This window comes from Aquarana catesbeiana, linkage group LG05 (genome assembly GCF_042186555.1).
Source record: "Aquarana catesbeiana isolate 2022-GZ linkage group LG05, ASM4218655v1, whole genome shotgun sequence".
Taxonomy (NCBI): domain Eukaryota; kingdom Metazoa; phylum Chordata; class Amphibia; order Anura; family Ranidae; genus Aquarana; species Aquarana catesbeiana.
In genome coordinates this window covers 205728671-205747483 of record NC_133328.1, presented here as the reverse complement: position 1 = coordinate 205747483, position 18813 = coordinate 205728671, and the positions used below count along the sequence as shown (strand labels likewise).

Here is an 18813-nt window from a genome sequence, read left to right as displayed (position 1 = left end):
GTATTATGTAGTATTGGCAGAAGTATGTGGTAAAACAGCGGATCCATGCAGCCTCTATCCCATATTATATTCCACCTAGCTAAACTGTAGATTCTTGCTAGGAGTCAGAACAAAAAAAAAGGTGTGCTGTTACGAAACAGGAGGGTGGCAAAAGGAGGCTCTTAGAGGACTTTGATGGCATATTCTGGTATACTTAAGGTGAAACTATAGCTCTACAATAAAACATGGTTGGCAGGCAGGCTTTTATTGCAGAAGAGATTCTGTATGTCTCTTCTGAAATGAAAGGGTCCTAGCTGCCTTTCAACAACATTTTTCCTGAATGTTTACTGACAACACATTTGCAGCTCAGAATACATTCTTGGCAAGACTTGGTGCCCAGATGAAATAATTCCCATGCACAGGAATTATGCCATCCCAGGCTGGCCAATCAAGGTGGCTGAAAATGGGCACACAAGAAGCACAAGCAAATGAGTTTGCATCACAGAAGGGAGGTAATTATAGCAGAGTTTAGTTCCCCTTTAAAATGAACACAAACATTTAAAACAAACACGTTCTGCAAAGGACTGACATCTAGAGAATCCTAAATAAGTGAAATGCCTGCTTTGAGCATGGGGAGGCCATCAAACTTTAGCACACAAGGTGCACTGTTCCGTGGCTATAGTTCCATGGTTCTTCAAATTTTTGTATGTGAATTTTTGATAATCTGACCATTTTTTTTATGCTAATCTGATTTTTTTTATCAAAGAAGTGATTAGAATGGTAGAAAAAAGAAAAAAAAAATTTAATATGTGTATGTAAAATAATAAACAATTTTTATTTCAATGCTATGCATGCAATGTAAACTATGACTTTAATTTAAATAAAAAATGCAAGGCACCATCAAAATGAAAAAAAAAAAATCCTGATCCAAAATTGATATCCAAGTACTGTAAACCTAACAAAAGACAGGTCTCAGGACTACTCCCAGTACCTCAAAATATACTGGGAGTGTTTCTCTATTAACCACTGATGGTCTGGCAGGGTAACAAGGCACACACTTTGTTTCTGCTATAAAAGGTATGGGCAATCACCTTCAGGCACCTACTCCAGGGGCATATATTACTTTTAAATGTTAGGTGCTGTGTCAGGTTTGGGTTCACCTTAAAGCGGGTCCCCCCCCCCCAGCAAAAAATTTAAAGTCAGCAGTGACACATACTGTAGCTGCTGACTTTTAATATTAGGACACTTACCTGTCCTGGAATCCAGCAAGGTTGGCACCCCAGCCGATGTTTCCATCCGCTCTTGGGTGCTGCCATCCCCATTGCCTGTAAGTGAAACTGTGCTTTCTGAATGGCCCGGTGGCGGGGGGGGTCGAACTTCCAAGGGATCTCACTGGGGCAAGATCTCTCAGGAGTCAGGACGGGTACCACTTCCCCCCGAAAGGTGCCAAATGTGGCACCGGAAGGGGGAGAAGGCAGATAACCACAGCTTTTGAGTGGAACTCCGCTTTAAATGTTATCTATAAAGCTTCTTACAGGGTATTATATTGCTATAAAAATACAATTTATTGCAATAGTGGGCTTGTGTATGGCAACTGAGGTCCTAGATGCACTTAAATCCCCACAGGACAAGGCCCAGTTAAAAAAACGTATCAGTTAACTACTGAAATACAGGTATTCTCTACTTAACATTAAATGAAAGGAATAAATATGTGAATTTCTTTGGTGTACAGTGTTACTTTAATTTATCTTGCAGGATTACCTAAAGGGAAAATGTGTGAAATGAAACAAAGCTGGTAATCGTTCTGTAGCACCTTTTATCTCATATGAGGCGTATTTTATATTTCATTGCAGATGGAGTGGTTTTTATTTTTAGATGCACATTTTGAGTATATAGCATTTAGAGATTTATGAAAATGAATATAAATTGTGCTGTGCTGTTATGTGCGCATTTTTCTTCTGATCAAGGAAATTACTAGATTAAATGCTTATACTGTAGATACTTAAAGTATATAAGAACAGCACACAATATTTTACAGTATGCTTAAGGCATTGAGTTTTTTAGCTACCTTATACAGTTTGTAGAAGGTGATCCGCAATTAAAAAAGGGCCCAATGCCAGCCTTGCTTCACTATAAATCACAGTCTTGGATCAACAAAAAGTCCCTTGATACTCTCCAAGACTGTATTCTATCAGTGCAATACCATTCCTATCTGAAAAGCTCCACTTGTGCAGAAGACTGGCTGATTCCACTGTGAATACCCTTCATTTTCTCAGTAAATACTATTCTAGTTATTACCATAATCATGACTGTCACAAAAATTGTCTGTGTTGTCATAGGAACCTTCACATTGGGCCTCATTTAAAATAAATAATTAAATACATTTGCTGTCCGTAGCAATCAGGTCTTTTTTTTTCATATTCTAAACTGCCCACAAACATCTAACATAACCTATGAACTAACATTGAATTCCTGTTAGAGGGTGGTTACGTTCATTCTCCATGGTCCCACTGTATGTGGGATAATAGCCATCTTCTCTTACTTGCTCCTAAATTTAACTAGTGACCATAAACTATGGGATTTGTAGTGTGCATAGAACACTGCACATGACTACAATTAATATGCACTTCTCATTCCAAACAAATAGAAGTGACAGAGAAAAGAAGAGGTTCGGGAGGTCCCAGAAGACATTACAAAGAGGTGAAAAAACACAGAAGGAATCATGAAAAAATAGTTTACAGGGCCATTAAGTAGTAGATGTGTACAAATTATTTTCTATAGAATCGTTCAATGTCACTTAAAGGCCTAGATTACTAGATTTAAGATGCGACTTGAGTTGCACAAAATCACATGACAAGGGAAATCACATGTTTCCATTCACATCAATGCGACTCAGCATCAAGCAATTTAAAAAAAGGTTCATGTGCTACTTTGGTGCAATTCCAGGGCAATTTTAGCCCCATAGCATAAACAAACTTTAGAGTAAGAGGAAAGAATGGGAAAAAGGAGAAAAACGACTTTACTGGTAGCAGGGAAACCACCACAGTTAAAAATTGCAAAATAACTTTATTTAATAAGTACAGTAGTAAAATACCAAGAGACAACATATCTCTAATATATGGTCACGTCTCTCATGATATGCAATGCAATTGTTTCAGTGCATAACTTCATATCATTACAATCCAAAAGGTCAACGGGTTTTGCATAGATGCTTCCTCAGGATCTTTTTCATATATTTACAGAGAGGTAACCTTTTTAAAAGAATACACATTAGATATCTATATTACGATTTCCATTATACATAAGCACATACAATTTTTTAACTGTGGTGGTTTCCTTAGTACCAGTAAAGTCTGTTTTCCCATTCTATCCCCTTTTCTCTGATGTTGACAATTATAGGATGTGGTACTAATACTGGCAGTTCGTATTTGTGGCATTTGCACTGAAAGTCACATCAAAATCATATTGCAGAAGTGTGAACCTAGCTTATAATATTATTAGATTATAATGATTAGGTTTACATATAATTTAACAAGTCTGGGACAATTATGAGAAACATAGGATTTTCACTTGTGCCCCATGCAGAAACTTACTGTGTGTACTTGTGAATGAAACCCAGGCAATAAAATGTGCCTACATTTACCTAGGGTTATAAACCAGTCCCTAAGCAATAGCAAATCATTATCTTTAAAGCGGATCTTAATTGCATCTAAGCCCTACAAATAAAAAACACTATTTAATCCATTTTTAAGAAATCACTTTAAAAAACACCCTCCTAGCATTTCTGGCTTTGTCCATCTTAAAAAAGGGCAATTAATTAATTTAATTTTATTTAATTTTAATTAAGTAGCATTTACTTCCTGGAATCCGTTTGCCCTTAACTAAGTCATGCATTCAGGAGAGCGTGCTTAGCTGAGAAACCCCTCCTCTTCTCCTTCCCTCCTGAAGACTCCTGGGATGTATTACATAATTTCCCTAGGCAAGAAACCAGGAAGTAACCGAAGGAATGTAAAAAAAAAAAAAGTTTAAAACAAGTAAATATGATCTACTTTCCTATCTATTTACTAATGCTAGCAGCAAAATAATCAATGTTGTTTGGGAGAATGAAGTTCCACTTTTAACGCATACATATTGCATAAGACAAAGGACTAAAGTTTTATCAGAAACTTTGTTTAATGTTCTTTTCAAGGTAGTTAGGACAAGAACAAATGATTTGGTACCTTTAAAGAATCACTTTTTCCTACCTTGTTGAAGTCTTCAGAAGTTGCCCTCATTTCTTTCCAAGTCTTGTTCAGCAGCTGGATGCAGATACAAAAGAACTCCTCAAACGCTCCATCGTGTGTGAAGAACATAGGGTGAAAATCATTGCAGGTTTCGCTTGCTACATAGAAAAAGAAAAAAAAACACAAAAGGTAAGACTTGCATTTCCCTGCAGCTTATAATCAGTATTAAACATATCTCAGGCTTATACAGAGGATAAGGTTTCATATATTAAGATATGTACCCACAAAGAGTACGTGGCCAGTGTTGAATCTAAGTACAATTAGCCCAATGTCCCATCTCTCCTAGGTCCCAGACATCATAGTCTTCCTGTAAAGCTTATCCAGCTTTAAGCACAGGAGTGAAAAGGAATTTTAAAAGAAGGGGAAAAGGGCATTTACAAAAAAGCTCAGAACAAAGTAGACCATTCCTGAACACCTGACATTGAGGTTGCTAAATGTGATGCTTACCTTGAAATGTTAGGAACAGCAGCACATTTTAGGGCTTTTAAAAAAGAGAAAAAAACACCTTTTCAGATATAAAGGTTCTTTGATGGAGTAGGTTTTTCATAGATAAGAAATAAAGCTTAACTCCAGCACAAAAACGTACATTTAGGTATATCTCTCAATAGGTACAAATGATATAATTCCACTTTTTGTGTACTGCATTTCCAACCCCAGATAATACCTTGTAAAAATAGTGATGGCATCATCACTGGGCTGCACAAAGCCTGCGCAGACAGCAGAGCACTGGGAGGACACAGGAGGTCCTCCTACCACAGGCTGCCTACAGAAATCTACAGGAGGGGCGGATAGAGGCAATGACTGCTGTTTATCACAGGAAACTTCTGAACAGAGGCAAAGTACAGTTGATACAAGGCCCGACCTGCAGCCTGCGCTCTAATTCATCCCAGAGGTGTTCTATCGGGTTGAAGTCAGGACTCTGTGCAGGCCAGTCAAGTTCTTCCACCCCAAACTCACTCATCCAGGTCTTTATGGACCTTGTTTGTGCACTGGTGTACAGTCATGCTGAAACAGGAAAGGGCCATCCCCAAACTGTTCCCACAAATTTGGGAGCATAAAATTGTCCAAAATGTCTTGGTATGCTGATGCCTTAAGAGTTCCTTTCCCTGGAACTGAGGGGCCAAGCCCAACCCCTGAAAAACAACCCCCCCCCCATACCAAATGATTTTGGCCAGTGCACAAAGCAAGGTTTTTAAAGACATGGATGAGTGAGTTTGGGGTGGAGGAACTTGACTGGCCTGCACAGAGTCCTGACCTCAACCCTATAGAACACCTTTGGGATGAATTAGAGCGGAGACTGCGAGCCAGGCTTCCTTGTCCAACATCATTGTCTGACCTCACAAATGTGCTCCTGAAAGAATGGTCAAACATTCCCATAGACACACTCCTAAACCTTGTGGACAGTATTCCCAAAAGAGTTGAAGCTGTTATAGCTGCAAAGGGTGGGCCAACTCAATATTGAACCCTACGGACTAAGACTGGGATGCCATTAAAGTTCATGTGTATCTAAAGGCAGGCAGCCCAATACTGATAATATAGTGTGTGTGTGTGTATATATATATATATATATATATATATATATTTATATAGTTATATATATTTAACTTTGTAATGTTTTAGTGTTATAACCTTTAGGGAAGGTGGGAAGGTTTCTCTTTGCTTACTAACCACTTGCTACCAGGAAGTAAGAGAAAACCTCTTGAACACTAGTAGTAGTACAATAAAAAAACCTCTGTCAGGTATTTCTTGCAGTCATCATGCAGGAGACTTTCTCGCAAAGCTTCTTTTGATGAAATTCCAGATGTCAACACATGACAGAGGGGGGGGGGGGGAATCTCCCCAATGGGGACACCCCTCCCTACAAAAAGAAAAGCTTTAGATATCCACGGCCAAATATCTATTACACAGTTATTCTACATCCATGGAAAAACAAGTGAATTGTTTAGGGGCCAATGGAAAACAGACAATATAAACCGACAAGATAACCAGAACATTTTTACTTGTGCTGCGCTACATAATATTGCAACCCATCTAATCAATATCCAAGCAACTAACATCTAGTAGTACATTAGATACAAGTGCCTTTTACTGACAATTCACTTTTACAAGACTGTTCTGTGGCCATAATTGGTACTTTAGATCAACAAAAATGGAACAATCATGGTAATTGTGACAATGCTATCTTTGAACTTCAGAATCCAAACCTAGCTATGTGACCCACTGCAGGGACTGTTTGTGTGCAAGTAGCTGGAGTAAGCAAAGTTTGACACATCTTTCCTAATAAATTAGGTTACAGAGCAGCATTTTTATTATCAATTTGGTAATTATTTACAACAATTTATACTGAAGCCACTATGCTGTAAATGTTTCCTTAGATTCATACCTTGATTTTACTTAAAGGCAAAATCTCCTTTCCTCCATCAAGTTCCTTCCAGTAAGCCATTAAAACCAATGCAAAGAACTAATGTTCTTATAATTGAAAAGCGTCTCTTAATGGAAGCAGATATGCTTCTTTTCAAAGGCACTTAGAAGACATTTTGACCCTGGGCAGACCGACACCAGGCTGAAATGAATGCAGCTACAAGCCTGTTGTCAATCAAAACAAGATAAAGATGTGTTTATTGACGCACTGTCTTAGCAGGTAATAGGAAGAGGATAACAAGCACATTACAAGTTAGAGAGTCAATGACTACAGCAACATAAAATTAATGAATTTTGTGCCTGCTATAAAATTAGTTGGCTTCAGGAGGATGTCATTTCAAAAGGGGTCAATCTCGAAAATATTATTGTTCAATACTATGAAGAATGCAAAGTCGCTTTTATGTTATAAACAAGGAAGCACCATCTGAGCTCAACCATATAACTTACAAACTAAGCAAAGATGTCATGGTCTGTGGTTACCAGGTTCATTGGGGGTATATAAAATCACAAGTAACTATATAGTCTTTTATTTCAAATCAGGCATTCAGATAAGATGGTCAGCAGAAAACACTTGCGTAAACAGTACTAAGTCCTTACCATCTCCAGGTGTCTGTTGTGCACACTTACCTTAATCAAGAATGCTTAAATAGAATGCTTGACATTTAACCTGTGCATTATCAACAGGTTAGTTTGTCTACTTGTCTACTTATGCCTTTGATTAAGGTATGACAAGGTTTGGACCTTGTCTATACTTAGCTATTGGCCTGTTATTATGGTCAATCATCATTCCATCTACCTGAACTCTGCTGAGTGGTTCATCAACTGGCTGAATCTGCTATGGTCTGCCATTTGCCCTGACCATCTGTATGAGGATTTGCATCACTACAGCTTCTGTCCTACCTTTAGTCAGCTGGTACTCTTGGTGACACAATGGGGTTTATTTACTAAAACTGAAGAATGCAAAATCTGGTGCAGCTGTGCATGGTAGCCAATCAGCTTCTAAATGCAGCTTGTTCAATCAAGCTGATTGGTTTCCATACAGAACTGCACCAGATTTTGCACTCTCCAGTTTTAGTAATCAACCTCAATGAGTCCATTGAACTCTGACACCCTCTAAGTTTGACCAAAAGTTTAACTGCTTCTAAAATATGATGTTATGCTTGGATTCAACAGGTCTTCAAATAAGCCCAGCTTTCCTTGAAGGTGCTTACTAAAAAAATAAATTTCTGGGAAATAAAGTTAAAAAAATAATAATTTTTGACTTCTCCTCATTAGCTTTTAGTAAAAAAAAACTGTGCTACAGCTTTAAACTGTAATCTTTCCAGAACAGAAATCCATCCTGCAACGGCATGTCAAAATTGAATAAACATGAGAAGAGCAAAGACCTGCAGGCAATAAAGTGCAATCTGTTAGGCTTCCATGTGGCCCAAAGCGATTTATTAGCGGAAGCATTTTGAGCATGCATTAGTCAAAAAACCTCAGGCTTTTATATTTACATCTATATATAGAAGTCCTCAATCTACCTTCAGCATCAGATTAGGGCCATGCTAATTCAGCTTTCCAAACAGCGGTGATTGAATCAACCTCTTACTGCACAAACATACAATTACACACAGTTTAGGCACAAGCCAACGTACTGTGGCCGCATCGATGATGACCAAAAGAACATATTTGTCAAAGAACAGAAATGAATGCGCGAGTCATTAACTTGAATATATATAAATTATCAGCAATATCCTTTTATTAAGAAACTATATTTCAAAATACTTGAAAAACAGCACAGAATTGTAAAATAATAGAAAATAATCAGTAAGGTACAAGCCTTATGATTTACTACCACAAATTACTGATGATGCTGAAGGGATGCCCTCATTATAATTGTTGGGTAGAATCTGTGGTTTTAAATGTAGAATTGGGTTTCCTCAGCTTACTCTGATTTCACCTCCTCTCAACATGTTACTTTTCAACACACTTGCATGCAATACACATGACTGGCTGCTAACGCTTCCCCTTTCTCTCTCAGTGACATCACAAGGGAAGGCGGTGCATCACAAGGGTTACGGCGGTGTTGTGATTAACAATGGATTTACACTGGGGGACACTTTTTTTTTTTTAAATAAAGGAATTGTGCTGAAGCTACATTAGCTTTTTTTGTTCTTTTGTTCATTATTGAATAACCACATTAATTTTTGTTTTTTATCTCTAGAATTTAGTTTACTAGTGATGCTGTTGGCGCTTTAAAGATAAATAAATCAAAATCTTTACTGACAGATCTTATTCCTATTGTAAATGTAGATGTAAACGGGAAGATGAATATAGAGGTAATTTTTTTAGGATCAGATATAGTGTAGGTTTAAGGGTAGGAGTAGAATTAAAGAAAAAAAACGTGCAACTAATGCCGCGTACACACGGTCGGACTTTTCGTCTACAAAAGTCCGACAGCCTGTCCGACATACTTCCGACGTACCTTCGGCGGACTTGCGGCAGACTTTCTTACGAACGGACTTGCCTACACACGACCACACAAAAGTCCGACGGATTCGTACGTGATGACGTACACCGGACTAAAATAAGGAAGTTCATAGCCAGTAGCCAATAGCTGCCCTAGCATGGGTTTTTGTCCGTCGGACTAGCACACAGACGAGCGGATTTCGGGGTCCGTCGTACTTACGACGTAAAGATTTGAAGCATGTTTCAAATCTAAAGTCCGTCGGATTTGAGGCTAAAAAAGTCAGTTGAAAGTCCGGAGAAGCCCACACACGATCGGATTACCAGCCAGCTTTAGTCCGTCAGCGTCCGTTGGACTTTTGTAGACGAAAAGTCCGACCGTGTGTACGCGGCATTAAGGCAATTTTTTTTTCATCTTGGATAGAATAAGGGGGGTTATAACCTATCGTTTTTTTTTGTCATCTGCTTCCCATAGACAAAACAGGAAGTGAGAAGAAATCCCTTCAAAGTGAGGGTGTCAGCGGGTTCATCAGAACTAGTTGAAAGATTTACCTTCTATTAGTGTTCTGGTGTCAACCCAAGATTTGGGATTTTCTTTTACTTTTAATAACAGTATACAGGATAAATACAGAGGGTGAGTCTCTTCAACAGGGACACAGACAGAAATAAAAACTGACAAGTGTTCTAATTAATCCCTCCCTACGCTATCCAAAACTAAAAAAGTTTTGCCTTTAAAGAAAAAAAAAAGGGCAATTTGACACAATGGTCCTTTTTTTTTTTTTTTTTTTCTTTAGTTTGTGTCTGTTTGTTTTTTTAGATTGTTTGACACACGTAATAGGGTGCTGTAAAGCCTCCTTCTTAAATTATATTTTGAACAATGTGTTGCACAAAATGAGTTTTGGTTATGAATAGATAAATGGGTGTGGGATATATATATATATATATATATATATATATATATACATATATATATTTATTGTTCCTTCTTCTTTTTCCTGAAGACGATATGATCAGGTATCTGGTGTGTTTTTTGGGGAGGGGGGTTACTGTGGTTTGTGTTAATAAAAGGATTTATATAGATACCTTGTGCAATGTGTACTTTTAGGTTGTATGTTGGAATTTGTCTTAATAAAGAAGAAAAAAGTGATTATAAAAAAAAAAAAAAGAAGAAGACAGAATGGTCGTGAATATATCTGTTAACTGTACAGAAAGAAAAGCAGACACAAAATAGACAGGCACTAACTTCGTTTTCATACTTCTTAGAAAGACAAAACTGGACAAAGATGATTCAGATTTCATTACTACATCTATGTTTAATGAAACAAATTATTTCCATCACATACATTGTAGGTTTTATTCTCCTACCTGTTCAAAAGTCATTCTGTCGTTCATAGACTATAGAGATTTAGTTTTTAGTGTCCAATCCCAATGCATTTTAACACGTCAACATGTACAGGTAAGCCATCATTTGAAAATGGTGCTAATTCACATCTATACAATGCTTTAATGTGTGTTATCCATTTTCTTAAGTGTCAGGGCCAGTTCACACTAGATGCAGTTCCGTGCATTTTTTTCTGCACTAAAAATGTACACACAGTGTTTTTCATGTATTCCAATGGCTCTAGTTCACACCAATGCAGTCAGTTCCGGTCAGTTTCTGCGCCGCAAACTGGCCGGAAACTGACTGGAACTGATTGCACTGGTGTGAACTAGAGCAATTGGAACACATGGGAAACACCGTGCATGCATTTTTAGGGCCAGTTCACACCACAAAAATGCACTCCGGATACGTTCCGGATCAGTTTTAGCTTACAGTTCACACCACACGCAGTTCCAGTGCATTTTTGATAGAATTTGCTATGTTCCAGTACAGTTCTGTGCAGGAAAAAAAATGCAGCACGCTTTACTTTTTTTTCTGCACCGGAAACTGACTGTACTGGTGTGAACTAGATCCATCGTAATACATTGGAAAACACTGAATGCATTTTTAGTGCAGAAAAGAAAGCGCACGGAACTCCATCTGGTGTGAACTAGCACTTAATGCATGTTATAGGATGATAACTACTGACCCAGCTTCCCATTTTATAGTTGGGAAGACATTAGGAGGTGTTTTATTAGCTGGATAACATCAGTTTTTTTTCTCCCCTGCTCCTACACCACAGATGCTTCCATTTCACTCTTCCACTCCTTTAGGCCGGGTTCATACTGGTACGACATGACAGTCGTACCACTTTGGATCCGACTTTGCCCTGCGTCTTGAAGTCCGACATGTGTCTGACTTCAATGAACAGGGATCCCACTGTGATCCCCGTCAATACCAGGGAGCATTTTAAAAGTCGTACCGACTTGTGTTGGACCAGTTAAGACGGCTCCCATAGGGAAACATTGATTTTCTCACGTCATGCGACATGAGCTCCCAATGTCGAAGCGTTTGTCGTACCAGTATGAACCTGGCCTTATGTATGACAATGATTACAAACCTCATTAACATTGACTATAATAAATGTAAAAATGTAACCCCTTCATGAACTGAGGTTTTCTAACACCTTCATGATCACAGCAATTGTTTTTTTAATTTCTCAGTGTGTAGCCTCAACTGCTAATATCTTTGCAACCACTAGGTTGGAAGGGGGTGGCACCATGTTGATCTTCGAAGACAGATTTGGCTTTATGTTAGAAGCAAAACTTTAAAAAATATGTTAACTATTCAGGGAAATTAAACAAACAGTATCCACTTGCTTCTCTTGATTACAGGGATGCTAAACATATGTAATTCATATTTTGTGTTTATTATTCAGTCTCAAAATATGCATGCTCATTTTAATTGGCAAAATACATTTATGTTTTTGCATCTGCTTAACTCAATATCATGTTTTCGTTAATCCTACAGATCATCATAAACATTGGAGGGTGGGCAGACAGGCATGCAGGTGCAAACTAAGGTATCTATGATAGTCCCAACTGGTCTTATCATTCCTTGTCAGACTATGAAGGAATATGAAGAGTTTAGAAAAGGTTTTCCAGCATCCCCAATTGGTACTCCCTAAAGTTGTCTTGCCGTGCAGTGTCTGTTGGAGGCCAATGTCTCTTAGTCCAGGTGTGAATGGCGTTAGAAAACTGCCGTCCTAACATCTAAGGGCATCATAACCCTTTATATCTTTTTAGGAGGCCCACCACTATCATTTCTCTATGGTTCCATTCATTGGATCACATACTTCTGGATCTAAGAGGAGGTGCCTGGGACAAGACTAAGGATGGGTTTTTAAATGGAGAGGCAGTATCTGCCCAAGGCCTAATGGAGCCTACATTTCCAACCAGTTTGGAGGGCTATTCCTCCAAAACAAAAGTACAGAAAAGGGATTGAGACGGTACCAACCAAATCCACCTAAAAGGTAGACTCATGAATACATATTGTTTTGATTTATGTATTTGGGTTTGGATACACTATAATATTCAAGGGATGTAGCACCTCGGGACCACATGCAACAGCCGGTTAACTTAAACATAAAAGTCTTTATTTTTCTTTAGGCAAACACAACAGAGCTTCCAGCAGCAAAACAAACTTCAGAAAATGCAACACAAAAAATCTGCTTATCTTCAGCACAAATCAAACTAATAAATAGGGAATACACCAGGAAGGCTTTACCCCAGTGTTAGCAGCATCCAGCTTCAGATGTTTTGCAGCACACATGCAACACAGAGCCAGGTCTCCTCTCAACTCCTACTCCATCCACCAACACTGGGAGTTTCCTGCCTTATGTGCTGCTTCCTGGAGGCTGATTAACCCTGTAGGGACCGGAGTCCCTGTAGTCAGGAGTGGAGGCCCCTTTTCCACTCAAATGTTACTCAGGGCCTCCAAAGTTCCGGGTCCCAAATAAGCTGCTACTAATGCTGAGAGGACTGGGAGTCAGTCCTCTCTCCTGTCCAACTGTCCTGCAATCCCTCAACCTGTACGGCTGAGAACCCTGAGTACACCAACCTATCCCCTTTAAGAGAACACAACCCGAATATCAGTGCCACATAGCACCCATTCATAACTCACCCTTGGTGTCCCGTACAGCACATATAAGAAATTGTTTTGTTTCTGTGTTGTTAGAAAAATATTGAATTTTTTATTGGATTGTGTTTTGGTTTTGTATACATGATTTCTATATTGTTTTGTTGTATTTGTATCTACCCAATATAAGATATGTATTTTTTATTTTAATTCTTTGTTTATGTTTTGCATGTTTTGAGCCCTCATTTGGATGTAGGGTGGGACTTGGAATATGCTCGGCATAGCAGGCCCTCCCCAGACCACACATTATCTGCGGGACTAAGGGGGCATTTTACTGGTGGGCTTGGTGGTGGGGTGTTGGAGTATTGGACTATGCTCTTGCTGGAGTCAGGGTCTGTTCAGTCGGCCTCCCTGGGTTCGCTGGTTCTTTTGGCTGCTTTGGGCACAATTGCATGCCCCAAGATGGCCACCCCTACCACGGCGTAGGGGAAACATTAGAGGGAAGCAGCTTTGATGGATTATGTAGTGTTGTTGAAGGTGTACCCTCTAGGACCATTTCTGTGCCCCCTATTACCCTTCTAGTTACGCTTACTGCAATTTCCTGCATCTGGCCATAAGGGGGATTTCCAGGAGCATAGTTTGTGCTCTCCCTGGTTTTGGATTGTTGCAGCTAGCCATGCCTCTGGATTGACCCACTTATAAGTATTTTTGTTTAGGGTCAGTTTATGTACTTGTTATTAATCTTCTCTTTTTTATTCAGTAGTGGGTCATTCTTGAAATCAGAGAAAATAAATTTATATTTTTTTACAGGTCTGTAAGCTGCAAGCTGGAATCTCTGCATTTTCAGTTGTCCCTTTCCCTGTTGAGACCCTATCATCATGGGACTACACCACTACACCATTAGCATTACTGTTTTTATTTGGTCATTTATAGGCTTGCAGTTCACATTTCTCCTAGAGTTTGTGTTTATATTATTGCATTGCTCCCGTATGCAATATTTTCTGTTTGTACAGCTATTGTATTTGACATCTACTTACTCTTGTAAAGTTAGGTTCTTCTAATGTCCCTGATGAAGAGTGGTACTTGAAATGTGCCACTCAGCATGACACAGATCATAATCAAGATTGCTGTACTTTAACTTAAGGGACTGTGTGGGCTATTTTTGTCTCTATTATTGTTTAAACCTACATTTAAGGTTTGTTACTGATGTTTTATCCATTTAAAAAAATACATTTAAAGTTGTTGGATTTTATTTAGTGCCAGGAAAGTCTCATACACCCACGATACAATTTGTTGAATGGACCATGCTCAGGATGTCAGCACTGTAGTAGCTTCCAATCACACTGGTCTTTTCTTTTTACTGGAGTGGGCATAGTCATGAGGATAGAACTTTTGAATCTGCTATGCAGGAACTTTTACACCTTTGCATCCAAAGGACATGTAATTTCCATCTATACATTACAGATGGGTTGTTTTTTTTCTGCATCTTTGATGTAGTTTTCAACAGGGTGCCTTTCAAAGGTATCTTATGTAAAATGCTGCATTATAATAGATGGAGCTACAGACATAACACCACCCCTCCTGTAAATACCGTTCATATATTTTAGCGCATTCTATCTAATAGCATTCTTATAAAAGCAGATTTCACAAGTTCTTTAAATATTCGACACCGCCGCCGTGACAAATTTAAGACCCTGCAGATTTGTAATAAAACAATATACCTAATGAATATTAATTACAAAACTGATTTAGTTACTTATAGTTACATAGTTGGTAAGGTTGAATAAAGACAACAGTCCATCCAGTTCAACCTGTGTAGGTGAGTGTGTAAAAAAAAAAAAAAAAATTCCCACATCCCCGTATATTGTTTTCGCTAAGATGCATGTCCAAGAGTCTTTTAAAACTAGCCATACTTCTTGCCGACACCAACGATTGTGTAAGGGAGTTCCACATCCTTACCGCCCTGACAGTGAAAAACCCCCTACACAGCATAAAGTTAAACCCCTTTTCTTCCAGTCTCGTCGTGTGGCCCCTTGTCCTCTTACACTCCCTGGGACTTGTTTTATCTCTGGAGTAAATTACTTTTTTAATGCATGCTAATAGTCTGCTGGCCTTAGAAGCTGCTGCTTGACACTGCATGCTATTTCTCAGTCTGTCTTCTACCAGGGCCCCTAAATCCTTCTCCATCCTGGAAGCCCCTAGGGGTTCTCCCCTAAAGTGTAACTGTGAGAACCATCGCTGAAAAAGAGCACATTACTACAACAATCCCAGTTGTAGGAGCTCTCACACAGTGGTGCTGAATTATAATTTAGCATCTGTGTGTGAAGTAAGCATAAAATAATGAAAGAATACAATGTCAGTTGTCAAACATAACCAAACACCCCAGACCTACAGTACTCATTCTGAAGCAGTGCATTACAACATGCTGCTAACACTCTCTTGAGAGTAAAGGGTTCTGTTACAGGAACTGTGAAAAATGACCAAACAAGCACATAGGATTTGATATATGAAATGAGAGTAGGATTTTCACTTTGCAAGAGAAGTTGGACTTTGCCAGGGAAATTGCCCCAGAGTTTAATTAATAAGGTAAATCAACTCCTATAGAGTAGATATACTAAAACTATTCTATTCTAACTTCAGCTTGTTCAATTAAGCTTTGCCAATAACACCTAGAAGCTAATTGGTTACTATGCACAGTTTCACCAGATTCTGTGTGCATCAGTTTTAATAAACCTGCCCTTATGTGTCTGTTTAGTCATTTTGCATAATACAAATTATCTGCGTTGGTTATGAGGCAGCAATGAAAGACCATATTTTGATGTCATGACATAAAACCTAAAATGTAACCACACTTTTGCTAAGGAAACGCAATCCCATCTAGGTGATCTATGTACATTTCAAGTATTTTAAAGCAGTATTAAACCCAAAATCAAGCATTTATTATATTGCAGTTTACCAATTCTTAGATGTGATGGTTGTATTAGAAGAATGTATCAGTTTACATGGATAAGGCAAACCACCTACCACTGGCAGAGTTGATTAAAAAGATCAGCTTTTTTTATTTAAGCAAACCCTTTATCGCAAAAGGGAAAAGTTGTTTTCTGTAATGCCCCCTACACACGATCAGGAATTCCGTCATAAAAAACTTTAATGGTTTTTCCGAAGGAATTCCGCTCAAGCTTGCCTTGCATACACACGGTCACACAAAAGTTCTCTGAACTTTCGACCATCAAGAACATGGTGATGTACAACACTACGACGAGCCGAGAAAATGAAGTTCAAGGCTTCCGAGCATGCGTCGAATTGTTTCCGAGCATGCGTGGTTTTTTGCGTGTCCGAATCACATACAGATGAACGCATTTTCGGATAGGAACTTTTTCCGACCGAAAAATAGAGAACCTGCTCTCAATCTTTTGCTGGCTGGAATTCTGCCAGCAAAAGTTCGATGGAGCAAACACACGGTCGGAATTTCTGACCAAAAGCTCACATCCGACTTTTGCTGGCGGAATTTCTGATCGTGTGTACGGGGCATAACTGATTATAAAGTGTGAGCTGGCTTCAATTTGTTAGTGGTTCTAAATCTGCTAATATATTTAACACTACGCCGCCCCCAACCCCCCCCCCCAGACTGACAATGTTGCTGTCTGCTTTGCCTCCTATGCCCATCCCTCCAGAGGTGTGTCTCACTAATACAGGAGGTCTGTTAATGGCCAGGTCACCAGGAGAAAACAGAGGAAAAAAGACAAGAAAAGAAAACTGATGCAGCCACCACATCTAATGATTTGTATGCTGCAATATAATAAATTTTTTGCTTTTGGGTTTAATACAGCTTTAACAAACTTTGTTGCAAATGTCTACCTTTCTTCTGTTCTGAAGAAATAGATGTTTGTTTTACCACGTTCTTTTCAGACTATCTACTTTACATGAGCGTCTGCACATATTATACCAGACTAAGCAAATCTCAGTGCTCTAATGAGGAAAGCTGCAGTGTCCACATCCCTTTTGTAGACAAGCTTTATAGAAAAAATAAAATTCCTATTGAAGGGGATGCATACATTTTTATTGTATCTAAATGAAGACTTCTAAGAAAATTACAAAAGCAGGAAATTACATTTCAGGACATTATGTCCAATGGTGTACATAATGCCTGTTGTAATTTTATATTCTGTGGAGAGGTGTAGTACCCAGAAAACTCAGTTTTTCACAATCATTATAATACTGTACCATACATAAAATGCATTCATATGCGGAAAAGAATGCTAAAAGGAATGGTCTTCTTAAGCTGCACTGCAATAGATATAATGTCGAAATTAATGCTTTGCCTATAGCTGCCAAATAGTTACATTTAAAGCTGGCCATACATGGATGTAAATTTGGCTGGTTCAGCCAGGCAAATTTTGATCCATAAATGGGCACCATGGTTACACAGAAGTTGATCTACTAATCGACTCCTGTACAACCAGCCTGTCAAGTTTTTCCTGACCCATTATTGATCATTATATTCGGACAGTGGGGAGGCTCCCCACTGTCAAAACACAATAGCACAGAAGGAGGATTCCCCCATCCACATTGAGTGTGTGGATGGGGAAATCGGATCATTCTTTTTTGTTTCACCTGCCGGTTGAATGAAAAAAAAAAAAAAAAAAAAAAAGAAAATGTATGGACTGCCTAAATCATTCTTTTGGTTTCCTGTAGATAATGTCTAAGTAATGTTTTAAAAGTAAAAGTACATGACACAGCTGAATAAGTAAAGCACGGGTAAAAGCAATCACTTTTCCATAGTAATGGATCGGCTGATCTTTTCATCTCCATAATCACTTTATCAGTAATCACTGCAAGGCACCGCTTTGTTCTCCTACGGAGTCTGGATGAATATTTCAGGACATACATTAATAAAATGCTTAAGTGGAAAAGTGACCTTGATGTTATGATGTGGGCTAAAGAAAGATGACGACACTTGCTTCAGATTTAGCAACAAATGTCACAAAGCTGAAGAGGCAAGGCAAGTCTTTACAAAAATAAAGAAAGGAAATGCACAGTTTGTGTTGGTAATAAGGGTTCTAAAGCTCAGACTGAAAGTCACAGGCTGGCCATACACGGTCGATTCATGCTAAATTGGCCCAACATTCATTACATGTGTGACCCTGTTGTCACCACCTGGCTCAATAAAAATGGACTTTTAATAGGTATTTGTCAAAGGAACCAGGAATAAAAGGATTTCTTCAAACAGTGCCTTGCATCCAATTAGATTCAGGAAATAGAATAATTTCTCTCATTCAACCTGCAGAGTTTTAAAGCTGAAGTTCAGCTAAAAAACAAACAGTCTTTTTTACATTACTTACCTATAAAATGTCTTACATTGTGTGGGCAGCTGGATGCAGGAGAAATCTTATTAGCTTTGGGTCTTTAAGCCTGGTACACACGGGCCCAATATTGTCCGGTATTAGCAGGTTAAACAGAAACCAGCCAACATTTGTCCCATGTGTACAGCCACCTGTCCGGTGTCTGTTGAACAGGCATGCTGGAAAAACAGCCGCTGAATGGCATCCAATCAGCACTCGCAGCCAATGGCAGTCCCCCTGTCAGAACACAATGGTTAAGTGGGGAGATCACTTTACTAATATTGCACAGTTAGTACAGCAAGCTCCTCAGTTTTTTTTCAGTTCAGTCTACTTGGTTGATCGA

The 18813-nt window shown here is 38.7% G+C and overlaps 1 protein-coding gene across 5 annotated transcripts in view; it reads right to left on the bottom strand.

Annotated features, from left to right (window-relative positions):
- ELMO1 (engulfment and cell motility 1) overlaps nt 1-18813 on the bottom strand; it is a 546685-nt gene that overhangs the window by 171881 nt on the left and 355991 nt on the right. For all 5 annotated transcript variants that reach the window (XM_073630502.1, XM_073630506.1, XM_073630503.1 and 2 more), the window contains one exon: nt 4224-4360. In XM_073630502.1, coding sequence (XP_073486603.1) covers nt 4224-4360 — 137 coding nt within the window. The remainder of the gene's footprint in view (nt 1-4223; nt 4361-18813) is intronic.